At 44.7% G+C, this 26,521-nt stretch overlaps 1 protein-coding gene across 3 annotated transcripts in view; it reads right to left on the reverse strand.

The window, feature by feature from the left end:
- TSC1 (TSC complex subunit 1) overlaps positions 1-26,521 on the reverse strand; it is a 178,302-nt gene that overhangs the window by 84,755 nt on the left and 67,026 nt on the right. For all 3 annotated transcript variants that reach the window (XM_029611266.1, XM_029611268.1, XM_029611267.1), the window contains exons 9-12: positions 24,079-24,173; positions 23,140-23,260; positions 5,694-5,818; positions 5,425-5,464 (exon numbers count right to left, since the gene is read on the reverse strand). In XM_029611266.1, coding sequence (XP_029467126.1) covers positions 5,425-5,464; positions 5,694-5,818; positions 23,140-23,260; positions 24,079-24,173 — 381 coding nt within the window. The remainder of the gene's footprint in view (positions 1-5,424; positions 5,465-5,693; positions 5,819-23,139; positions 23,261-24,078; positions 24,174-26,521) is intronic.

Raw genomic sequence — 26,521 nt, forward strand, 5'->3', positions numbered from 1 at the left:
AATCCCATTAAAATGTTAATTTTTCACATTTGTACAGACCTACTAGGACTGCCCTTCCAAAAAAAAAAAAAAAAAAAAAGCTCCAAATCAATCTTTCCCTACACTAAAAAATAAAAAAATGTTCCCAGAAATTTAGCTTTAAAAACCCTTGAGAACATGGGGAATAAGTCATGATTTTTGGAAGAACAGAGATCCTGATCACTTTCCTAAAGTTATCCTGGAAACAGGTGGTATAGACATGCAAAGTTGTTCCAATGGGACAGTATAGGAACTCAAGCAGGGCATGGACAATGCAGACAAAGCCAAGTACAAAAGTAGCCATCAGAAGACTTAGCTCAACTATCTTTTACTTACAAGATGTGCACTCAGTAGCATGCATCCAACTTTGCTAAACAGTTAAGTGATTTTACATAATCCAAGAACTATAGTATCACTGAAAGGTTTACCTGGCTTAAAATAGTAAATCCTAGATTTTATTCCCACCTATATGGAGTGATGACTACACAGCTCCTCCAGTACTAGCCTGTGTGCTTGGCTCTCATAATAACATAAGGCTTGCCATATGGGTCAGACCAAGGGTCCATCAAGCCCAGCATCCTGTTTACAACAGTGGCCAAGCCAGGTCACCATGTACCTGGCAGCATCCCAAAAGGTAGAAAGATTCCAAGCTGCTTACCCCAAGAATAAGCAGTGGAATTCTGCAACTCTCCCTTAATTGTTAATGAACTTTTCCTCCAGGGAGAGGGACCAGACCACCGGCAATCTTTCCCCTGGCACCTTACCTGCCAGGAGCTCCACAGGGTAATCAATCCCAGCTCCTAAACCTGTACCTGGGGGAGAGGGGGGGGGGGAATGATCCTGCAGGACTGGAAGAGTTTCTCTTTAGTTTTAACTTTTTTTTTTGTTTGCTTGATTCAAAAGTTATAAAGTTTCTGCCTGTTTATTTTTGGGGGGTTTGTTTTTTTTTTTTTAAAAGGGGAAATGTCAATCCCAGAATCAGGGCAAGACTGCAGGGTTTGCACCACCTCCATCTGCTGGAGACAGAGAAAAGCTTGAAAGGCACCTTCTCTTAACCTGGTGTGCCACCTGCATCCCCTCAGTATTTCTCTGTCTCCATCTGCTGGAAGGGAGGCATAACAGAGTCTGGACTGATCCGGGTCCGTACAGGGAATGGACTTTTCCTCCAGGAACTTGTCCAAACCTTTTCTTAATCGCAGCTATACTAATAGCTTTCACCACATCCTCTGGCAATGAATTCCAGAGCTTAGTTATTTTATTGATTTATGCTTTTTATATGCCATCGTTCCAACAGGAGATCAGATAATTATGCACCAAGTAAAAAATATTTTCTTAGTTTTAAAGGTATTACCCAGTAACTTCATTGTGTGTCCCCAGTCTGAACTTTTTGAAAGAGTAAAAACTGATTAGTTTACTTGTTCTATTCCACTCTTTAAAAACCATCACCCCTCAGGCATCTTCTCCAAGCTGAAGAGTCCTAACCTCTTTAGCCTTTCCTCATAGAACAATTGTTCTACCCTCTATCTTGTCATCCTTCTTTGTACCATTTCTAATTTTGCTATATCTTTAAGATGTGGTGACCAGAACTGAACACAACGCTCAAGATGAGGGTGCACACTGGAGCAATACAGAGACATCTATTCTATTTTTATTCTCCATTCCTTTCCTAATAATCCCTAGCATTCTATTTGCTTTCTTGGCTGCTGCACACAGAGCAGAAGATTTCAACATTTTATTTTTAAAAAGTTATCAATACATTCTTTCAGAAATGCATTTACAGCAAGGGAAAAATTCAAAAAGAAGAGAATCCGTATACAAATAGAAATTTTCATAACAAATTTTCAATGAATTTACTCCATTCAAGTCCTCAAACGGGGGGAGGAGAATCTCAACCTATAACACATTTTGAACATTTCTTAGAAAAACAAGACTGACCTTTCTCCTTCACAGAGAGGTAATATTTATGCGTATGTACCTGCAATCTTTACGGTACTCCCACAATCATGCCTAACTTTCTATCTCTGATGATTTGCCAGGAAATTCAGAACCTGCACTAGAGTGAAGAAAATATATGTATTCCCTTGATATTTCAAAATACATTTGCAAGGAAATTTTATCAAATAAAAGGCTCCAATTTCTAATACTCTGTTTCAATCTTAGAAATTCCTCTCTTAAGTTGAGTAGATCGCGATATGTCAGGGAATATATTTATTTTATGTCCCAAGAACAACTGTCTAAAATAAAGTCTCAGAATCCACTCCTTATTCTGATTGTATAAGAAATGTTACAATCATAGTGGATGGCTCCAACAATTCCTCTTGTGTAGATTCTAATATTCGATACATCCAACGGTGGTGAAACAGGAAATACCTGTAATCCCTCTTTGTTAACGAACCTTTTTTAAAAGGTGGTATAAAATAAGCTTTAGCAATTAGTAGCATTTGCTCTGTTATTTTCAAGGTTTGAAGCATATATTTCTTAATTGCATCTTAGCAGATACTAAAGGTTCCTTAGGACAATTCAGTACACTCAAGTTCTTGCTTCGTATGACTGTTCCCCAACTTTTCTACCTTGTTAGTTAGAACTTTATTCTCCTTAACCAAGTTAGTTTGTAGATTTTTAGTATCCAGGTTCTCTTTCTTTAAAGCCACCACATTTTCATAATTCTCAATCTTTTCTATTTTATCCAGACGTTCTATTAATTTCTGAGATTCTAGTACAGGGTTAATTCTCAGGTTTAAACTCTCATTCAGTGCCTGAATTGCCTGCCAAATAGTCTCAAGTGTAATTTTTTCTGGTCTTACCAGAATCAGAGGCTCAGCATGCTTTGAGAGAGTTTCCCCCCATGCTAGGTACTGCTTGCATCAATGTTCCTTCTCTTCCGGGTGTGGACGCCATTACACTGAGGCCTCCAACGGCACCCTCTCCTTCCCAGAGTCTCTCCACTAGACGTGCCTCTGCAGGATTTTCTGGGGCCATACACTATCAGGGAGAGAGATGTCTGGAGCTCTTGCAAGGCCCCAGTTCCTACTTCCTCCCGGTAACCTCACCGTGAGCCATACTCCTCAGATTCTAATTCTCTCCGGATTAGGTGTGCATCCATCGGTCCAATTGTAGTTGTGGCTTGAGGCGCTGAGGGTATCTCGCGCTCTCTTGCGGAATGTGGCATGTTTAACCACAAGAGGAAACCACAGAGGAACGCTCTCAGCCACCAGCAGTCAGGTCGGCCATATTAACTCCGCCCCTCAGTTCAACATATTTTCAAAGATGACACCTAGAACCTTTTCCTGAGCAGTGACTCCTAATGTGGAATCTTACATTTTGTAGCTATAACTTGGGTTACTCTTCCCTAAGTGCATCACTTTGCACGTGAAATTTAATGTAGATGTTTACATGCCCAGTCGCCCAGTTTTGTAGTATCCTCTTGCAATTTCTCACAATGCTCTTGCGATTTGACAACTTTGAATAATAGTGTCATTGGCAAATTTGATCACCTCACTTGTTCATTTCCAGGTCATTTATAAATATATTAAAAAAGCACCTGTCCCAGAACAGATCCCTGGGGCACTCCCTATTCATCTTTTCCATTGGAAAATTTACCATTTAGCCCTACTCTGTTTTCTATCTTTTAACCAGTTGACAATCCACAATAGGACACTGCCACTTTCTAACTTCCTAAGAAGTCTCACGAGGGACTTTGTCAAATGCTTTCTGGAACTCCAGACATTCTATATCAATTGGCTCTCCTTTATCCACATTTATTTATGCCCTAAAAAGTAGCTAACTTGTGAGGCAAGACTTCTCTTGGCTAAATCCATGTTGGCTTTGTCCCATTAAAACTATGCTTATCTATATGCTCAATTTTGTTCATGATAGTTTCTACCATTTTGCTTGCCAGACACCAGTCTCACTGGTCTGTAATTTCCTGGGTCACCCCTTGATCCCTTTTTAAAAAAGTGGTGTTACATTAGCAACTTTCCAGTTTTCAGGTATCAGATGTTGATTGTGGACCTGCTATTGGAAATTTGTAAACTATTTCATTTCTAAGTTCTTTGAGCTCTCTAGAATGTATACCATCTGGTCTAGGTGATTTGCTACTCTAGTTTGTCAATTTGCCCTAGTACATCTTCCAGGTCCACTGATATGTTTTGGTTCCTCTGAATCACCACCTTTGAATATCTTACATCTTCCTCAGCAAATACTGAAGCAAAATAATTCATTTAGTCTCTCTGCTATGGCTCTCTCATTCCTATGTGCTCCTTTTATCCCTTCATCTAATGGTGCAACTGACTTCCATTCCCTCAGGCTTTTTACCTCAAACATACCTGAAAAAGTTATGAGTTTTTGCTTCTACAGCAAGCTTCTTTTCAAATTTTGCCTTCCTATCAGTCCTTACATCTGACCTGCCAGTGCTTATGCTGTTTCCTGTTTTCTTCATTCAGATCTCTTTTCCATTTCTTGAAAGGTTTTTTTTTGTTTTTTTTAAGATATAGCCTCTCTCACCTTTCAACCATGCCAGTAGTGGTTTAGTCTTCTTTCCACCTTTTCTAATGCGTGGAATACATGTGTTCTGGGCTTCCAAGATGGTATGTTTAAACATCCATGCCTGAGCTAAACTCAACCTTTGTAGTTGCTCCTTTCAGTTTCTTTGCATTTTCCTCATTTTTGAAAGTTAAATGCTGTCGTAGTAGATTTCTTTTTGCACTCCCTCCAGTTAAGTCAAATTTGATAATATGATCACTATTGCCAAGTGGCTCCAATACAGTTACCTCTTGCACCAAATCCTGTGTTCCACTAAGAACTAGGACTAAAATAGTTTCCCCTCTTGTTGGTTCTTTTACCAGTTGTTCCATGAAGCAGGTCATTTATTTCATCTAGGAACTTTATTTCTATAGAATGTCCTAATAATTGAAAAACCAAACTATAAACTGACATCCTAACCTTTCCCTCCTGGGCACGTGACCCTGGAGGACAATCAAATCAGCACCTGCTACACTCAGTTTACTCAGACTGGGAAATGCTCATGTTGAGGCAAAAAAAAAAATATGGAAAAAAGGTTCTATGCCAAGTGCCAGTGTACACATAGGAAAGCATGCTCTGTATGCCATCCTGCTGCTCTCCCTTTTCCATCTCTTCCAAAGATGCATGTTGGGCCCTGAAGATAATAGAAAACCCAATCACCACAAACAGCTTTACAAAAATGTAAGTAGCAAACCATTCTGTATTACAGTTATAGTGTAGAGAGATTAAAGCATTAAGTGCTAGAAAATCCAGAGACCAAGGTTCTAGCTACAGCCCCTTGCCACAGCCTGAATTTACAACAAATGCATTTTACCAGAATGGATTTGCCATGGGTTGCAGAAGGAAACAAAAGCAGAGTAAATGTTTAAGAAATATTTTCCCTACCTGTAACACTTTGCTGTTTAACCAATGATGGCCTGTCATCCTGAAACAAACACAGTCACAGAAAAGTTAAGGTCATTGATGGAACTGTTGGGGGGAGGGTATGACAGGTACTGGAATAGCAGTGGGTGCTACAGGGCAGGACTGATACATTGGCAGAGCTGTGTATGTAAGCAGGTCTGGAATAAAAGGGGATGCTGCAAGACAGGATGGGGGAGAGTTCTGAGTCAACATTTTGGAGTTCACACATTAGCTATTCAGCCTGCACTTACCTTCTTAGGAGCAGAAACCATGGCCACAGCCAGAGATGCATGAACAGGCTCATCTGAAATACAGTGGTGGGAAGGAGCTGGTGGAGGGGAAGTGGCAGGTGTTCCCAATGGTGTTCCTTTCCCAGCTGCTCCAATGAAGTAACCAAAAAAAGAAAGTTATTCTTTACCTGCTATTTTTTGTTCCTGTAGTACCGCGGATCAGTCCAGACAATGGGTTGTGTCTCCCTTCCAGCAGATGGAGTCAGAGAAAAGCTTGAAGGGTGCTCTCTTATAGCCTGGAGTGCCCTCTGAATCCCTTCAGTATTGAGTATATCAAAGTAAGAAGAAACCATGGAATGGATCAAGTAAACCAACCTCAAACTAACTATGTACAAGAATGTTTTGATTAGAAATTATAGTGAGAACAAACTTGCAAAAAGGAACCATTGGCAATACACGAACAGTCCTCATACTGTTAATCATTCGAGCTGATATTCAAAAGTACTGTGTAGATTATCCCACTCTTAGGGTGGGCATTTGGACTGATTTGCGGTACTACAGGAACGAAAGTAAGGAATAATTTTCTTTTCCCTGTATGTACCCGGATCAGTCCAGATGGTGGGATGTACCAAAGCTTCCCTACATAGGGTGGGCTCTGGATAGCCCTGCTCGAATGACCTGAGCGCCAAAAGGAGTCAAAACCTGGTGATTGGACGTCACTATTGCTTAAATCTCCAAAGGTGTGCAACGATTTCCAAGTAGCTGCTCCGCATATGTCCTGCGGAGAGTCTGCCTGGCTTTCTGCCCAAGAAGCTGCTTGAGCACGAAGCGAAAGATCCTTGATGCCCTCTGGAGGTGGCCGACCAGCACCAGTGTATGCTGAAGAGATTGCTTCCTTTAATTAGCCGTGCTTCTAAAACCACATCAAGCTGTCCAAGGTCTCTGGGATCCTCACCAGGGAAGGATGGTAGTTCCACAGACTGATTCAAATGAAAGGCAGAGACCACCTTTGGCAGGAAAGATGAAATGTGCTCAAGGATACTTCCGAATCTGTGAAACTGAGGGAAGGCTCCCTGTACAACAAAGCTTGAAGCTCCGCGATCCGGTGGGCAGAACAGATGGACACCAGGAAAATTGTCTTCAGAGCGAGGTCTTTGAGGGTAGCTCTTCTCAGTGGCTCGAAAGGAGGACCACCTAGAATCCGAACTATATCAGGATGTGACGAAAGAGGAGCGCCATCCAGGTGACTGACAAGGAAACCAAGGGCTGCCACCGGAACCTTCAGGGAATTTATATGCCAACCCCTTCTCCAGGCCTCACTAAGAAGGATAGTATCTGGACTACTGAAGCGAGACGTGGAGAAACACCTGTGGATTCACAACAGGCATCAAAGACTTTCCACACCTGCACGTAGGAGGTGGAAGTGGAAGTCTTCCTAGCCTTCAGGAAGGTCGAAACATCCTCCAGGTAGCCCTGTCTCCTCAACCTGTGCTTTTCAAAAGCCAGGCCACAAGACAGAAGCAATCTGCCTGGTCAAAAAATACAGGATCCCGATGCAGAAGGTTGGGAAGATGTCCCAGGTGGAGAGGTCCGTACACCGCAAGGTTGACTAGGTCTGCAAACCATGGTCTTCGTGGCCATTCCAGTGCCACTAGAATTACAGGGCCTTGGTGAATCTATTCTTCAAAGCACCTTTCCCACCAGGGGCCATGGCGGGAACCCAAAGTAGGAGGTTTCATGGCCATGGAGGACTAGGGTATCCACTCCTTCCACACCGTGCTCCCTTCTGTGACTGAAGCACGGAGCCTTCGTGTTCTTTTGAGTGGCCATCAGATCCAGATGGGGAGTCCCCCATCAGGCAAAGAGGAGAGCCACTGCTTTCTCAGAGTTCCCACTCTCCAGGATCTGTGTGTTGACTGCTTAAGAAATCCACTTGGACATTGTCCACTCCTGCTATGTGGGGTGCTGCCAGGCGGGAGAGGTGGAGTGCCGCCCACACCATTAACTTGTCCATCTCCTGAGAGACATGGCAGCTCTTTGTTCCTCGATGGTTGATGTACGCTACCGTAGTGGCGTTGACTGAGTATCCTTACCGCTTGGCGATGAACTAGGGGGAAGAAATGCTTCAAAGCAAGACTAATCACTCTGGTTTTGAGACAATTGGCCACGTTGCTTGCACCGACGTACGTCGTCCCTGTGCAGACTGCGTTTGACACAGCTCCCCAACCGGAGAGGCTAGCATCCGTGGTGGTGATCTCCAAGACCACTCCTTGCAGCAAGTGATCCAGACTGAGCCACCAGCTCAGGCTGCCCTTGGCAACTTCTGCCAGCGGAAGGAGTGCTTGGAACTCATGAGACACTGGCTTCCAGCGGGAGAATAATGCCCTCTGCAAAGGATGCATATGCACAAAGGCTCAAGGAACCAAATCTATAGTTGAAGCCATCAAGCCCAGGACCTGGAGATAGTCCCATGCTGTGGGGAGTGAGAGGCAATGGAAGCGCTGTACCTGAGAGAAGCGACTGAGTATGGTCCTGACGCAGGAAGACTTTGCCCAAATTGGTATCGAACCTTGCTCCTAAGAAGTTGAGCACCTGAGAGGGAGTAAGGCTGCTCTTGGCAAAATTGACAACCCATCCGAGGGAGTGGAGAAGCCGCAAGACTGTTGACTGCCTGCTGGCAAAGGTCCAGGGACTTCGCTCGAATAAGCCAGTCATCCAGGTAGGGGTGGACTAGAATCCCCTCCCTCCGTAGGGCTGCTGCCACCACCATGACCTTGGTGAAGATGTGGGGAGCGGTCGCTAGGCCGAAGGGTAAGGCCTGAAATTGAAAATGTTGACAGAGGATTTTGAAGCAAAGGAAGATTTGATGTTCCTTGAGGATGGGGATATGGAGATAAGCCTCCGCCAACTCCAAGGAGGCTAGGAGTTCTCTGCGGTGTACCGCAGATATTATGGAGCGTAACATCTCCACCCTGAAATGTGGGATCCTGAGGGCTCTGTTGACCATCTTGAGATCCAGGATTGGATGGAAGGAGTTTTCTTTTTTGGGGACGACTAAGTAGACAGAATAATGGCCTAACCCTTGCTCCTTTGGGGCACCGGGAGGATGGCACCTAAGTCCATGAGCCGGTCGAGCATATGATGTACTACGTTTCTTCACTGGCCTGCAGGGAGAGAAACCTGTCCCTTGGGAGAGGGTTGAGCAAATTCTAAAGCGTAGCTATGCTGTAGAATATCCAGAACCCATCGGTCTGAGGGTCTGACCCACTCCTTGTAGAAGAGGAAGAGACATCCCCCTATCTGGGGGTCGAAGAGTGGGCTGGCAATTCTTCATTGGGAAGACTTAGATGAGGCCTCCTGAGGGATGCTGTCTCGAGCTGGTCTTTGACTGTAAAAGGAATGAGACCAGGACTGTGACCATGAGGAAGGCGGTCTTTGAGTGGCTGGTCTCGACTGTAAAAATGCTGCTGACCCTGGAATCTGCTTCTAGTAGAATTGAAAGTCCTGGAGGTCAGAGGACGATCCTCTGGCAGCTTATGCACCTTGTTCTCTCCCAGGGATTTGATGATTTGTTGAAGATCCTCAAACAGTAATTTGCCTCTGAAGGGGAGAGATCCCAGCTGAGTTTTAGATGAAGAATCAGCCGACCAATTACGGAGCCAGAGGAGAAGCCTGGCAGAGACTGCTGATATCATTGATCTGGCCAGGATGCGAAGTCAGTCATATAGCGCATCCACTCCATAAGCTATTACCGCCTCTAGGCGTGCCACCTGTTGTGCTTCCTCTTGTGGCAGGTCTTAAGCACTGAGCAACTGTTGGACCCATCTGAGACCTGCGCACTGTGGCTCTTACCCCCAAGGCTGATACCTCAAAAATCCTTTTGAGGTAGACTTCGAGCTTCCGATCCTGGAGGTCTTGGAAGGCGGCTCCACCCGCGACTGGGATGGTAGTCCCTTTTTGTGACTGCTGTTACTGACGCGTCTACCTTGGGGACTTTGAGGGGGTTCTAGGAATTCCTCCGGGAGAGGATAGAGCTTGTCCATAGCCCTTCCTACTCTCAGACTAGACTGGTGAATCCCATCCTCTGGATAGCAATTGAAGGAGCATAGGATGAAAAATGTTTTCGCTGGTGGACGCATTCCGGCAAGAACGGTGCCCCCTTTCGTGGCCCCCGTGGAGCCTCAATATCCAACTCTGCTAGACATGGGGAATGAGAGGATCAAGTTAGTCTCTCTGAAAAGACCCTATGGTCATCCCCTTCCATGTGCATGTGAGAAATCAGATCATCCTGGTCCGGCCCCAGAGCACCCTGGGGAGAAGGATCCGGATAGGGGACCACCCTGACTCGGGAGGATCCCTGAGGAACTGCTGTGGACTGCAGAGGATCTGTCAATCTAATCACCTTAGGAGGAGGGGGGGCCTGAAGATGCATCCTGGTGCTGTTCCAAACTGGCCAAATAAGCATTTTGCAAAAGCACAAAACCTGCTGAAAAAAGGCTGGGGGGGGGGGTGGATGTTCCGATGGAGCTCCTGAATGAAGAATGTAGGAAGGTCCCCTGGCGTTGCCCCCTTGCCCAGGGGGTTAACCGGAGTTAAACCTGGTGGGGAAGGAGAAAAACCGCCGTCTGAATCCTCATTTAGTTGCCTAGGAGCGCCTGGCTCGGAAAACAAAATGGCCGCCATTTGTATGCTAGACTGGATTGGGCCCGGCCCCCCCAGTGAGCAATCTCATCTGGGAACGCAAAGCCAAATGTTCAGCCGGCCTCGAGGGACCCTCCCTGCCGGGGAGGCTCCTCGAACAAATGCCTTTGCTGGAGAGCCACGTCCCAGGCAGCACATCATGCTGAGCGTGGCATGGGGGAAGGGAAAGTCTGGTAATAAATGAGAAACATCCCTGGAGCCTGGCAGGAGTGGGTAAGAGAACCTCCACTCAGAAAACAATGACTTGGCTTTTTACAAAAAGCAGAGGAATGTCGCCTCTCTGCTAGTGCTGCCTTGAGGAAGGTGGCGTCTCAGGGCAGCGGGCCGTCGTGAGGAGGGAGAGGTTGGACCACCAACATTCACCCCTGGAAGTCAGAAGCCTGAGAAGGAAAAAGTACAAAAACTTACCAAATCTACTCTAAAAAATGCCAGGTTATACTGCTACCAGTTCTGCCTGCAAGCTTGGAAGTAACTGAGAAGCCAGAAATCCATTTTATTTTTTTTAAACTTGATCCATCCAGACAGTGAAAGAATTTAAGAAGGAATGAGGGAGAGAAATCTAAACTTCTATCCTGCTGTAGCTGAAATGGGGAACCTCATGTTCTGCAACCTTCATCTGCTGGAGTCAGAGAAATACTGGAGGGATGCAGAGGGTGCTCCAGGCTATAAGAGAGCACTTTTCAAGCTTTTCTCCAACTCCATCTGCTGGAAGGGAGACAACCCACATTACTTGATTTTACAGACTTCAATTTGTAAGTATAAGATGAAATTTGATAGTTTCCTTTTCTTGAATCCATCCAGACAAATACAGACATATGGATTATACCCACCAACCAGTAGATGAAGACAGAACAAGCTCACTGAAGTCAGCCTACCAGTATTACTTGTAACCAGCTAGAAAAACTCCCAAATTTTAATCAGTCCCCATCAGGGGTCTTTCAAGGAATGAGAAAATTTACAAAAATACAGCAATAAAAAAACCCTTGCCTCACTCCTTAGCTACAGGACTCATGAGCAGCATTGTGCTATGTGCAGATAATGTTTGGCAGAAGCAGGGTGGTTATTTACACTTTCAGATAATAGAAGGACCAGGGGGCATTCCATGAAGTTAGCAAGTAGCACATTTAAGACTAATTGAAGTAAATTCTTACACTCAATGCACAATTAAGCTCTGGAATTTGTTGCCAGAGATGTGGTTAGTGCAATTAGTGTAGCTGGGTTTAAAAAAGAATTTGATAAGTTCTTGGAGGAGAAGTCCATTAAGTTTACTTAGGTAATAGCCACTGCTATTAAATGCATCAGTACCATGGGATCTTCTTGGTGTTTGGGTACTTGCCAGGTTCTTGTGACCTGGTTTGGCCTCTGTTGGAAACAGGATGCTGGGCTTGATAGACCCTTGGTCTGACCAAGTATGGCAAGTTCTTATGTCCTAGACTGGTGTAGCTAGATTCAAGGAAGGGAAGACAAAATGTTTCACCTTCATCTAGCCAGACCAGTCCAGATATATGGGCTAAATCCAAACATACTGAAATGGAAGGGAAACTGCTAAAGCCACTCAATACTTCTGGTGCAGAGATACCTCCCTCTATGAACATTCAAATGATAGTTTTGCAAAAGAATGCAACAAGGACCAGGCTGCCACCTTAAAAAATCTCCAGCTGAAATACCAAAATGAAGTGCCACCAAAGAAGCAGCTTGCGCCCTAATGTGTCCTGAACTTAGGTAAGGTATGAACTTTAGTCAGTTGGACGTAATCACTTCAAGTCAATATGCTACTTTAGCTAGAACAGCTACTGCAGGTTATTATGTTTGTTTATTTTTATTGCCAATTATGTTTGTTTTACATGTATTATGAATATTTTTATGGAAACTTAAAATGTTAATAGGTGGTTTACAAATTTTGAATAAAGATGCTTTGGAAGCTGTTTCCCCCTTTCTTTGGGCCACTAAACACAAAAAGATGATCTGATCTCCAAAAACTATTTGTAATCTGAGTACTGCAAGAGAATCCTTTACACATCCAAATGCTGCAGCAGCCCAAACTCCTTTCAGCATGAATCCCTATCAAAGGAGGACAGACATTCCACCTGGTTATGATGAAAAGAAGCCACCTTTGGAAGAAAAGGAGAGAAGAAAAAAAAAAAAAAAGAGGGTACTATACCAATCTTAGCCATACTGTTGTGGTGCTTACAGCCATTACAAAGCAGTGACGCAGTGAAACAGGCAGAGATCCAAGATGGCCAGTCAGTACATAGCCTGAGTGAGATCCAAACACTGTTTACCTTATTTCTCATTCTTAAATTTTACCTACTATGGGATGCAAGAGGAAGCTTAAGTCAGGACCTTTCCCACAGTCCACCCAAAGCCTCTTGTGACAGGCCCAATGGATGTCCACATTGTCTGCAGTCTATCCACACTGGTGAGTCATCCACTGGAGAGAGAGGGAGGGGAATGAGCTCCCTTCTCTCCCATGTTCATCACCTCCATTGAGCCCAGCGCAGAGAACACTAGCCTGCAATCCTGCTGGTTAGAATGTTCCAAGTGCATCGACAGACTAAGTAGTCAGGCTGGTGACACCTGTGAGGAGTGGAGCAGAAGACAATGCAGTGGCGAGTCCTGTGAGTCTCTCAGGACCACCAGGTGAAGTTGAACTAGGGCGAGACTGAACTCGCAATCTGCTGCAACCCAGAGCTCCATTTGATTTCTCAGCTGTCTCTCTTGGTAAGACTACCTTCTTTCTCTTTGGAAGCAATTTGGGATTGCATTGTGGATCTTGGAAAATAAATCTCAGCAATTGTCTCCTCTAGTTCAGAATTGTTCTGGTCTGGAAAGGTGTGTTCAGGCCTTAAATACCACAGACTTGTGTCAACAACTTGTGTCTATTTGGAGATAAATGTTGTTAAAACTCAAGAGGCTATTATCAAAGAACACACAAATTTTGCTCTGAAAGTTGAAAACCTTGTTAGGAACAAGAATCTCAGATTTATAAACCTGACCAAGCTGCCTTCCGTGTCTCCTAGAAAGATGTTTAGGAGGAATCTCATGGAGATTCTCCATATGCCTGAAAATGCTATTCCTCCAGTCTAAGATATTCTATTGCCATCTTTTAAGAGGAGCTCAGATGAAGTATAAGATGCAGCACAAGTGCCTTTGGAACCTTCTGATGGTGCTACATTGGATGTAGCACCATCAGATACAGAATTGGCTTTTCTAGCTATGCTTACAGTTACCTTTGTCCTTGAACCTAATAAAGACTGGTTATTAAAACTATTTTTGACACAGATCTGAAACTTTCCTGTAACTTAAAGTGAAAATCTTTCCTGTCGTCTCTAAACAGACTCAGAAAAAACCAATTTATTCTTATGTGTTCTAGGGTTCAACAAGTGGGGGAGTGCTTTTTTTCTTAAGTTCCCCTCTAAATGTTTGATTAAATATCACTCTCTCCTAACCATACAGACCACTGCGTATACAATCTTGGACTGTTGGTGAATATGTAATCAATATCACAATACCAAGAAGTCCATCCTTAATGCTGTCAATTTCCAAACAGTACAGTTAGTGTAGCTGGGTTCAAAAAAGGTTTGGATAAGTTCTTGGAGAAGATGTCCATTAACTATTACTCAAGTTTACTTAGGGAATAGCCACTGTTAATTGCATCAGTAGCATGGGATCTTCTTAGTGTTTGGGTAATTGCCAGGTTCTTGTGGCCTGGTTTGGCCTCTGTTGGAAACAGGATGCTGTGTTTGATGGACCCTTGGCCTGACCCAGCATGGCAATTTCTTATGTACAAAACAGAAGCAAACACCTCTCAGTTAAATCACTCAAAACAAAAGCGACAGACTTTAGAGCGGGAAATAGTGTTTCAACTATTACCACAAGAAATTTAGATTAGACTAGAGACAATATCATCAGCGTATGCTCAAGGAAAGGTTTAATCTGCTGTGTCTCGCCCTCAATGGGCCTCAGGCAGTAGTTAGCCTTATGAGCAAAGACTTAATTTGTCTCATGTCTTTCTAAGTTGTATCTATCAAGTAACTATTGTAATTTTAAATTTATTAAATTCCAATTTTAATATAAAGCATCTATTAGAAAGTTCTGAACCAGCTTATTACCAAAATTTAAATAGAGAATACTTAGCCAAATGGAGGTCATTCAATACCCAACCCAATACCTTTTGGGTCATTCAATACCCAACCTTTTGGGTTGGGTATTGAATGACCTCCATTTGGCTAAGTATTCTCTATTTAAATAGACAGCAGATAAAACTTTCCTCGAGCATACGCTGATGATATTGTCTCTAGTCTAATCTAAATTTCTTGTGGTAATAGTTGAAACACTATTTCCCCCTCTAAAATTTGTCGCTTTTGTTTTGAGTAATTTCTTATATACAACATGTATTAGATGTTTATGACCTTCATACTAGGCTTCATTGTGTAGTTCTTCAACTTTAAAACTCAGCCTTTTATTTAATCATTGGGTCACTTGAATAATATGACCAATGTCCCCAATTCTGTGATAAAAATATTTGTGTCCAATTTTATCACAGAATTGGGGACATTGGTCATATTATTCAAGTGACCCAATGATTAAATAAAAGGCTGAGTTTTAAAGTTGAAGAACTACACAATGAAGCCTAGTATGAAGGTCATAAATATCTAATACATGTTTGGAAATTGACAGCGTTAAGGATGGATTTTTGATATTTAATAATATCGCAATACCAAAAACATTTTTTGATCCCCTGCAATTGACCCAATTCTAGAGTAAAATAATCACCGGTTCCTATGGAAGCTCCCACTCTTGCAATCTATTTAGATTGATATGAAGAAGGATTGCTTAAATACTGGTTTCTTTCTTTTCTTTGTAATGTATAATACATCTTGAGTTGTGTATTGATCTCCCCCTATTGAGGACTTTTGACTGGTAAATTGAAAAGGCTATGTATTAAGAATATAAATTGCCATGCTGGGTCAGACCAAGGGTCCATCAAGCCCAGCATCCTGTTTCCAACAGAGGCCAAAACCAGGCCACAAGAAACTGGCAATTACCCAAACACTAAGAAGATCCCATGCTACTGATGCAATTAACAGCCGTGAGTTTTTTGGGCCAGTTTTACATGCAGAGTGAGACGTACTAACAGCACAGTACACCTCAGTGAAGATTTGACATCATTTGGAGTGAGGAAAGACACAAATATGAGATTTCTACAATGTTCTCTCGCCCTAGCTTGATTGACACTCTACCGGGGTACTGTCAGGCTAGGGTAAGAGAACATTGAAGTAAACTAGCTGGCCCTGCTATAGTGATCACAATAGTAGACTATAAATGCCTGATAAGAGTCTCTCCCCCCTTTCTAGCACTGCCCTATGATTCCTGCCCCTGTGCAAACTCCTCGTCTGCCTGATTTCTCAGGGAAGTAAACTGCCACCAATGTGTACAAAGCTCAGCTTAGTAAATCGTATAACAAACTATTTTATATAATGCTCTTTTGTAATCTTACTATTGCTAAGAAATATAGCATTACCTTTTCCATATCATTACCCTCTGAGTATTATTGCTATTTATATAGGAACAACAAAAAAAAAAAAAAAAAAAAAGAGGGGAAGGGTAGATGAATGTGTGATCGATTCTCATAAGCTGACTGCAAGTGTTCAGCATGGGTATGGAATTGGGGAAAAACCAGAGGATCTTTGAACCTGCACACAACAAAATGAACCAGCCAGCTTCCTTAAGCCATCCAACCCAAAGAGCTCCTCTGCCCAAACTAGCATCCATTGTCAGTTACCCAGAATGAAGGCTCAAGGTCCACTCCCAATTCCATGCAATTCTGTGACCGAAGGACAATGCCTTCTGAAGAGACTTCATATGCTATGCTCTCACCCATGGAGTCAAATCCAAGGCCACTACCACAGAGCCCAACAGCTGAAAATAGCACTACAAGCAAAGAGCATGCCCCACTTCGGAGCTTCTGAATCCTTTGATCCGTCAAGTGAATACAATGCAACTTTATTTCAAAGAGGGCATCCAGATATTCCAGACTAAGGGGGCAAGAGACTGCTTTTCATTAATTCAGGTGATGCTGGCTCCTGAGAGCATATTGGGTACAAAGAGTAATTCAGTTATTGCAGGAGCTGGATTTGGTAGTGAATTTAATCATTCAGATAAGGGTGGATTAGAATGCTTTTCCAGTGAAAAAGCTGCAGCCACTGCCACCATAACCTTTTGAAAAGGTCCACAGAGCCATTGCTAGACCAAACTAAAAAAGTAACAACCTAGTATCACCACCAGATAACAGACTAAAGTTTCGATCTGGAAATGAGACAAGGACTTTACATACTTCAAATCCAGAATTGGATGAAACTTGCCACCCTTTCTGGGGACCACAAAATAGACTGAATACTATCCTTGCTCCCATGTCTCTTGGGACAGGCATCAATCCGTCCAAAAGCAGAACTGAGCTTGTGAATAGAATGACCAGGAAAAACTATAAAATCATCTAACAGGATGGCACAACACCAATGCATATCCATCTTTAATCACCTCTAAAACCCACTGATCTGAAAATTTGGACCAGTCTCCTCCAATAGCCCCCAAAACTTCATTGGGAATGACAAAGAGGACCTGCTTGAGCTATAAGTTCCATCCTTTCTGCCTTTATGAGGATCAAAAAGACTGGCATCTACTAAGGGGTCTGGTATTCTTACCACCTGACGGCCTCCCCTGCTTAAATCTTCTGGAATCTCAAAACCAACTGCAAAAGAAGTTACTTGCCTGAATTTCTTTTCCTCTAAGGAAGGCAGGACAATCCATACCAGTAAGTTATGCACTCTTACCAGTAGATGGAGAATCAGTAAAGCTGACTCACTGATGTCACCAACCTATAGGCCTGCCAGTATTTCTAGAAAAGCTAAAACTGTGGACAAACTGATTATACTTTAAAATGACTTAAAACAGTCAATCACTCATACTGCCAACCAATGGGAAACACTGAGCTCTCCAAATAAATGAACAAAATCATCCACATATAAAGGACAAACTAAAAGCAAGTAGGCAGCCCAGGATGGGCTGTGGATTGGCCGCCTTCCTTAGAGGAAAGGCAGTCAGGTAAGTAGTAATTTCTCCTTCCTCTGCACTCAGGCATGCCAATTCACACCCATGAGATGTACCAAATCTACTCCCATAAAGGGAGGGAGGCTGCCTGCAGTCCTGTCAACACCACACATTCAAAAGCTGTGTCCTCAAGAGCCCTAACATCCAAGCAGTAAAGGTTGGAGAAAGTGTATAAGGAGGACAACGTCTCTGCCTGGCAAATTTTGACAGGAGACAAAAGCGGAAGCTCTGCCCACAAAACAACCTGAGCACTAGTGGAATGCACCCTGACCTGTCTAATGAACATCTGCATCCACATAGGCAGCCATGACGTTTTGCCCAATGGGTTGTAGTCGCCAATGTCACTGGTTTACATCTACCATGGAGCACAAACAGTCAAACAAAACACTTCTTGAAGGAGTGAGTAGACTTCTAGTACTGCACCAGATGCCACTTGACATCCAAGACAGGCCAAAGATGATAGTCCTGCTCATCTCTATCCCTGTCGAGCATGGACAGGAAATAGACTGATTCAAATGAACTGAAACCACTTTCAGCAAATAAGTTCATACAATCCTGAGCTGTACCACCCCTGGAGTTATTTGTAGAAACAGTGTGCTCTGAGCTGCAAGAAAGAACTTGCAGCTCAGAACATGCTGTGCAAAACAATGCTATCAGAAAAACTGTTTAAGGTGAGCAGCCTCAGACCAAGCAGTGGCTAAAATGTAGGCCCCCACAAAAAAAAAAAAAACCCCCACACAATACCTGATTAGGGTCCCATAGAGGTACCGAAAGCCACAAAGGAAGATTAAAATAGTCTACTACCTTCAAGAACCTGGATGGGAAGACAAGGGTCTACCATTGATCCACCCCTATAGTGGGCGAGAGCTGCTACCTGCATCTTCAGAGCGTTTTAAAGCCAAGACTAACCAAACTTTCCTGCAAAAATGCCAATATCCATGGAATTTCAACTTTTAAGAGGGCGAGAACCTCACCCCTCACACTGGCTCTAGAACGTTCTCCAAACCCTAATATAAGCTAGAGATATAGAAAAACCTCTTGGCCCAGAGCAAAGTGGAAATCACTACAGAAGAATAGACACGCTTCAGCAACTGAGCGTAAGAGCCAAACCGTAAAAAAACAGACCTGGATTGTCGTGCAGTATTGGCCCCTGATATAACAGATCCCTCCTTAATGACAGTCTGAGAGGACTGTCCACCAGTAGCCTCTGAAGATCAGCATACCACGGCCTCTAAGGCCAATCTGGAGCCATCAGAAATATGGTTTCAGTCTGATTCACAATTTTACAAAATGACCTTGCCTAATGTTGGCCATGGCGGGAAGGCATATAAAAACACATTGATTCCAAGCACTCTGATCTCTTCTGCAACTGAACCAATTACCTTTGCATTGTTGGAGTTTGCCGTCAAACCCAAGTACAGCCAACCCCAATGAGTCACTATGAGTTGAAAGGCTTCATCTGCCAATTCCCTCTTTCCTGCGTCCAAGACCTGTCTGCTAAGGAAGTCTGCATGTACATTGTCCTTCCTGGCAATGTGGCAGGCAGATATGTCATCAAGATGTTGCTCTGTCCACACCATGAGCACATCTACCTCTGGTTGTACCTTGATGTAGGCCACTGTCAGACATTATCCTTACTGCTCGATCTTCCAGCTGCTCAGTGACCTGCAAGCATGCCAAATTGCACATGCTTCTAATGGCAAGTGGAGTCTCACTGTGTACTCCTGCTCTTCTGCTGGAATCTGCAGTCGCAATGTGCCCTGAAGGGGTGGCATGTGCACCCTCATCCAGGGAATTACATCCAATAGACCTGCAAGACAGGCCACACTGTCAGGGTGACTAGTCCTCAAGGCCTGACCATGAGTAATTAACTTCTGAATGTGACTGGCAGAAAAACTGCCCTGCTCCATATCGAATTGCACACCAAGATACTCCAGCATGCGAGATGGCTGTAAACTGTTCTTGGCCAAGTTCACCACCCAGCCTAGCTCCTGAAGCAAGGCGATCACCTTGCAACATGCCAAGTGACTTCTGCAATTTGCAGTCACCCAGATATGGATGGACAGAATGCCATTCTTAAGCAGAGATGCTACCACCACCAATGATCTTTGAGGTGGTCCTGGGCACAGCAGCCAGCCCAAAGGACAGGGCCTGAAAGACATCCCTGAACAGGAAACAATGGTTCCTGGTGAATGGAAACATGTAAATAGCTCTCCATCAATTAAGAGATGCAAGAAATTCCCCTTTTATGGCAGTACAAATTACACAATGTAGGGTTTCCATCCTGAAGCGAGTCACATGTAAACTGTACGGCCCCCTTCAGATCCAGGATGTTGTGCTCCGCGGCCGTGGGAGCCACAGCCACGGACCCCCTACCTCTCCCGTGACCCGCTGCTGGAATCCTGGGGGAGGACCCCGACGCTAGGCCCTTGCTTCGGCACGGGTTCCCCATGCCAACCGTCACAGGAGAAGCCGCCCCTGCTCCTCCCTCGCGGCGTCCTGCAGAGTTTCCCCTGTGAAGAAAATCCAAGATGGCCGCCGCCATCTTTAGGCGTGAGACCACGCCCCCTTTCTAGACTTAAAGGGACCTGATCCCTTTAACCAGCTGCACCTGTGTCTAATCAGCCTGAGCAGGGGAAGTATAAAGGAAGGCTTCCTCGACTTGCAACGTCCTCCAACGCTGTCTAGTCTGCTTGCTTCAGTGAGTTCCTTGTGCTCTGACTGGTTCCTGTTTCGTCTTGGTGTTCCTGGTTCCTGACTTCGGATTGGCTTACGGTGATTCTCTGGTACACGACTTTGGACTGGTGAGCGTCGACCCTCTGGCACTTGACCTAGGACTCCTTCAAGACAGTCTCCAAGGGCCCACCTAAGTCCCAGCGGCCCGGGTCCCTATGGGCTCCTCCTGGGGGGACCGTGGGCTTCCAGGGCGAAGCTCCAGTTGGCCTTTGCACAGTTACCCTGACCTCTCTAGGTCCACCTAAGTCTCAGCGGTCGGGTCCCTACAGGCTCCTCCCAGGGGGACCACAGACCACCAGTGGTGAAGACCGCTCATCTCCTTGTCATTCTCCACAGTAGCTTCTGTCTTCAGTGCCAAGGGTCAGCTGCTTTCCTCCTCGGTCCTGCCTCGCCACCAGACGAGAGAACCTACGGATCCTCCGCAAGGTGTAACATCCCCTCGTCGGCCCAAGGGTCCACAAACTTGAGCATAACACAGGATGGGCCAAAAGGACCCCTCTCTTCTTGGGAATTATAAATTAAATGGAATAGCACACTGAATTTTCTTGTGACCTGGGAACAGGAATTACTACCTTCAAATCCTACAGCCTCCACTGCCACTCTTCTGCTGAGTGTTGCACGGAGAGACCATAAATGCATCGGGAGGAATTTGGAGAAATTCTAGAGCATAGCCCTCCCTTACCACCTCCAGGAGCCAAATGTCCATCGTAACCTGGGCCCACCTTTGATAAAAGATAGGTGGGTGTCTCTCCAGTATGTGAGCTCCCACAACTTAATTGCGAAGATAGAGAAGCTCTGGACCTGGAACCCACATCCTTAGGAGGCTTCTTAGGTCAAAAGGACTGATCTTTTGAAGGGATGAGCCTTTGGAGTAGTTGCTTCCCTGTAACACTGAAGTCGATGGGAATCCTTGGAGTAGCCCTTGGCCCCAAAAGGACACAACACTGCTTTCTTGTCCTCTGGCAAGTGAGGAACCTTGTGATATTGGGCTTGGAAACAGCATCTGACGACCGGTTTCACAGCCACAACTGGTCGCCACTATCATGGAGCCACCCTTCTAGTGGCCATCCACACTAAGTCACAGCCCGCATTGGCTAAGAATGCAGCTCCTGGTTCCATCACTGATCTGATATCTGAGCCTACTCAAGTCTCTTGAGACAAGCAAACCAGCCTGAGCCACTAGGCAGCAGCAAGAAGCAATTTGCAAATTCATTGCCATGATCTCAAAGTCCTATTTGAGAATTGCTTCAATCCTCCTATCCTGTGCATCCTTTAGAGCTGCCCCTCCAACTGGGTTGGTTCTTAACAGCACGTACCAAGGCATCCACAATTGTTCCCTTTCCTTTGGATCCAAGGGATACAAATCTGCGAAAGCGCACTCCTTTAAATCTTGCCTCCGGGGCATTCCACTCCAGGTCAATTAAGTATTGAATTGTATCCAAGAAGGGAAAAAACAGGATGCTTTTAGTCTTTATGGTTGGAGTCAGACTTGGCAACTCATCTTTGTGAAAAAAGCTAGAATAGTCTCCAAATCACATGGCACTCTCACCTTTGCAAGTCCCCACTGGAATCATGGATCATGATCCATCTCCAGTGATAGCCTCCCTGTGGTGTTTGCCCACAGTGGATGACAAGACCCAAGAATGTGATCCCTTCTTAGTAAGGTGCTTTATATCTCCACTGGGTGCCCCTCAGCAAAACTTGCAGGCCCTAGAAAAATTCCACCCAGAAGGATAAATTTATACCAGGGCCCATAGACTCAAACCTGGCACTCTGATCCCTCTCCTGCGATTGCTCATCCAAGAACTTAACCCTGCTTAGCTTCCAAGATCAGGTACACAGAGTGGTGTGGCCATAGGCCCTCTGCTAAGAGGCACAAAGGGGGAGGGGGGGGGGAACTATCCACTGCATCACCTCCCACCCCACTCCCCTCCAGAGTCACTATAGACCAAGGGAAGTCCCAACATCAGCAAAATCTGTAATAGCCAAATCGCCTTGAGCATTTAACAGCGCTGACACTGACGTAGAGAGCGCAATGGCTGGACTAACCTTATATGGAAAGCCTCAGATTACAAGGTGCTTAGACTTTTTTGTTTTGTCCCTGGCACCAGTTTCCCTCAACTCTGCTCAAGGCAGGAGAGAGCAGAGAGCAATTTACTTCAAGCCTTTCACTGCCCAATTGCTGAAATCTTTCCTCCGAACTTTACCATGCTACAAGCAGGAACTGCCAGAAAGTTGTTTTGTTTTTTTTTAAGAAAAGTCCTAAAGGATCCAGGCAGAAGGCAAGAGAAGGGTTGGGAGAAATGGGGAGCACTAACCCAGGAAGAGGATCCCTTCTGAAGCTCACTCCAGCCAAAGGAAAAATAAAATAAAAAGCCCTGGAAGCCCCCTTGTCTGGGACAATGTGCACCTCAGGAGCTGTCGCTTCAATTTAGAAAAACTTCTCAGCCTAATAAGGCCTAGGTACATAAGATGCACTCCTTTCATGTGCTGGAGACAGAATGCTGGCAGGCAGAGATCAGCATGGGAGCCTCTGGGGGTGGGGGGTGTCAAGCAAGCCTGTTATTGTTTCCATCTTCTAGTTAGTAGGCATAACCCAACTGTCTGGATTGGTCTGGCTGGCTGAAGAAGAATCTCAGGTCACATCTCTGCTCTTCTGGATCATTTTTCCTCTCTCATTTACAATGAAGTTACATAAACACCATGGCCATATGATAGCCACACCTATACCCAGAAAATCCCAACATGAGTTTCAGTGGAGGAATTACAAGTTTCAAAACAAAATCTCCTGCATTGGCCATTTGAGATCACATATCAATGCGCAAGGTGAAGCTTGTGTCTCTGCTTATAAACATATGCAAACTTCACCACAGTTTTTATTCCATCCTATAGTAAAAGGAACTCTGACCACAACACCTACCAGGCGTGCTGAGGACTCTGGTTGAAGGCCGGAAAAACTGAGGCAGCTCAGACAGGATAACTCCAGGAGACGTGGGTGGGGTATTCAAACTACAGAGTGCAGAAGGGCTCCAAGTACAGTCCTAAGCAAAGGGAGGCGTAAAGAAATGAAAAGCCACACCGAAACGTTTAGAAGAAGTGTCTTTCATCACATCACTATACTAAGCCTGTTCTAACCAGAAATCTCAGACCACCAAACCATCTCTCTTTAGATTAATGTGGTCATACACAGAGGTAGCCAACAAACTTGGGTTGACAATGGCAAAGAATTGAGTGAGTGGAAAGATATTACTTTGTGCTTAAGGAGATAAAGTGCACAGACCAGTGACAAAATCCCTGCAATAGCTGGGACAATACGATCTGATCAGTAAAATGAAGCTTTTATGTAACCCTGTAAGGCAGCCTGTTAAAACTATAGCCATGGAGAGACTATTTTAAATTATTGCTTTTGCTTGTCATGGCTGTATTACTCTATTCTGTCTTATTTCATTACTTTTATAATTTAATGATTATGTTCTTGAATTTATACATTTTTTTTTTTATTGTGAACATTTTTATTGGTTAATCACCTAGAGCCTTGGCATTAGGTAATACAGAAATTCAAAATAAAAAGATAAAGAAAGTCCAGAAATTGTCTGGAAGTGGTTTAATCTTTGTTAGGCTGCATGAAAGATAGGTTTTGAAGAAGCTTCATGGTCCTCTGCTACAGGTGGTCACAGTGTAGTCCTAAGACTATAAAGCAATAGGAAAGTAGGCAGTGATTCTGCATAGTTCCTGCAGAGGACAGGATGGAAGATTACAAGGAGCTGCTCCACCTCATACGGGGAATCCTGTCTGCATCAGAAATAAGGGCATCCAGGAATCCTGACACTAGCTGATACCATGGCAAAGCTACACTTACCTGCTGTGACTCCGTTGGAAGCCGTGTACCAGGCGTTCCTGATGCCTGTGAAACATTTAGTCTAGGAGTGGAGTAAGGGGTAGAGCACGTACTTCCTTGGGGAAAAGAAAGAGGAAAGGAATGCCAGATACTTAAGCAACCATTACATCTTTATCAGGCAGCATCTCTTAAAGAACTATTAACTGCTGATCCTCATGTTTCACACTCTTTGTAGTGTGGCCCTAGCCACTAGCAAAATTGGCTGGTAGCCTCCTTAGGAGGTTCAAGTCCATACCAGTCATGTACAATGGGTGATTTTCTGTTCCTGTATAAAAACATATGCTCACAGCATGTTAGAAACAGCTGAGTTCCTTACAAATTGTGGAATTCGTTCCCCTCCCCCACTGGTGGGCTTGAACAGAGTACTTATGAACTTCTTTTGTAACTTTTAACTTGTTTTACTGGGGGGGGGGGGGGGGGGGGGAGAAAGGATTCTTACCTGCTAATTTTTGTTCCTGTAGTACCACAGATCAGTGCAGACTCCTAGGTTTTGCCTCCCCTCCAGCAGATAGACCGAGAAAGCTTAGACTGACTCTGCCCTATACCCTCAGGTGCCACCTGCAGTCAGTCAGTATTGAACTCTCTCAAAGCAAAAATTTCCCAAACCAACATAACTATCTAACTAAACTTCATTGGAACCACAGTCCACCCGAGTTAGGAAAGAATTCTTCCAACTCATGAACCCTAAGTGGAAGCAGAATCCCGAAGAACCATCGATAATGAAAAACGAACAGTGAACATAGACAGTACTTTATTTGCAGATTATACACCAAAAACAGTGATCGAGCGGACTCTCCGAAATCTAGCTATACACAGAAATGGGTGGGCCTCTGGACTGATCCGTGGTACTACAGGAACAAAAATTAGCAGGTAAGAACCAATTTCTTTCCCTGTAAGTACCCGGATAAGCCCAGACTCCTGGGATGTACCAGAGCTGCTTTATTCGAGGTGGGACCCAGAGAGTCTTGCTCGGAGAACCCCCTCTCCAAAGGCCACTGAGCTCGGAGCCTGGACATCCAAATGGTAATGACGAGCAAAGGTATGTAAAGACTTCCAAGTCGCTGCCCTACAAATCTCCTATGGGGAAACTTGCTGATACTCCGTCCACAACGTTGCTTGCGATCGAGTAGAATGAGCCCTCAAGCCTACCAGGAGAGCCAGACGAGCAAGAAGATAGGCTGACCTCCTTCAACCACCCAGCAATCGTGGCCCGGGATACCTTATGACCTCTTAGAGGACCACTCCATAGCACAAAAATGATCTGACATACAGAAACTGTTGGTAACCTCTAGAGAACTCAACAGCACATGTCGCACATCTAGCCTCCTGCGGTCTTTGGAAGAGGGATCCAAAAGTCCAAATCAGGAAAAGCCAGAAGCTCCACTATGATTCAGATGAAAGGAGGAAACTACCTTGGGTAGAAAGGAAGGCACGGTTCTCAAAGAAACTGCCATGTCTGTAATCCTAAGAAAAAGGTTCCCTGCAGGATAAAGCCTGAAACTCATTCTGCGCACAGAAGAAATAGCTACGAGAAAAACAGCTTTCAATGTAAGATCTTTCAAAGACGCTTGTTTGAGGGGTTCAAAGGGCATGGCGCACAGGTCCCTGAGCACCAAGTTCAAACTCCAAGAAAGACAAGGATCCCTAAACTGAGGGCGCAAATGCTTCACTCCTCTGAGAAAATCACGCTACATCCGGATGCGCCGCTAAGGACACTCCATGTAGCTTACCTCGAAAACAACCAAGGGCTGCCACCTGAACCCGTAAAGAATTACAGGACAATCCTTTTGCCAAGCCGGCTTGCAAAAAAAGACCAGATGTTTGATATCTATGTCCATGCTAGATCTAATTGGTGATCCACACACCAAGCCTAAAAAACTCTACACTTAACATATGCTAGGGAAGTGGAGGGCTTACTCGAACACAGAAGAGTAGCCACCACTGCATCTGAATAACCCTTGTTCTTTAACCGGCACCTCAAAAGCCATGCCGCTAGACAAAAGCACTCAACCTCTTCCAAACAAACGGGCCCCTGTCAGAGAAGGTACAACAGATCCCGAAACCGTAGGTGGGGTGGGGGGGGTCGTCCACCGCCAGACTGACCAAATCCGCAAGCCATGGGCATTGTGGCCACTCCAGCACGACTTCCGCCTAGTGAACTTCTTTCCACCTCAGTACTTTGCCGATCAACGGTCAGGGCAGAAACACGTGAAGAATGTCCTTCGGCCAGGGTACCACCAGAGCATCCACTCCTTCTGCTCCCTGTTCTTGCCTGTGACCGAAGAACTGAAGGGCCTTGGAATTCTGAAATGTTGCCATGAGATCCACCGCCAGCCTGGACGACCTGTCGCATATCTGTTGAAAGGCTTCTTTGTGCAACTCCCACTCCCCTCCCCCCCCCCCG

Source organism: Rhinatrema bivittatum, chromosome 8, assembly GCF_901001135.1.
Source record: "Rhinatrema bivittatum chromosome 8, aRhiBiv1.1, whole genome shotgun sequence".
In the NCBI taxonomy this organism is placed as follows: domain Eukaryota; kingdom Metazoa; phylum Chordata; class Amphibia; order Gymnophiona; family Rhinatrematidae; genus Rhinatrema; species Rhinatrema bivittatum.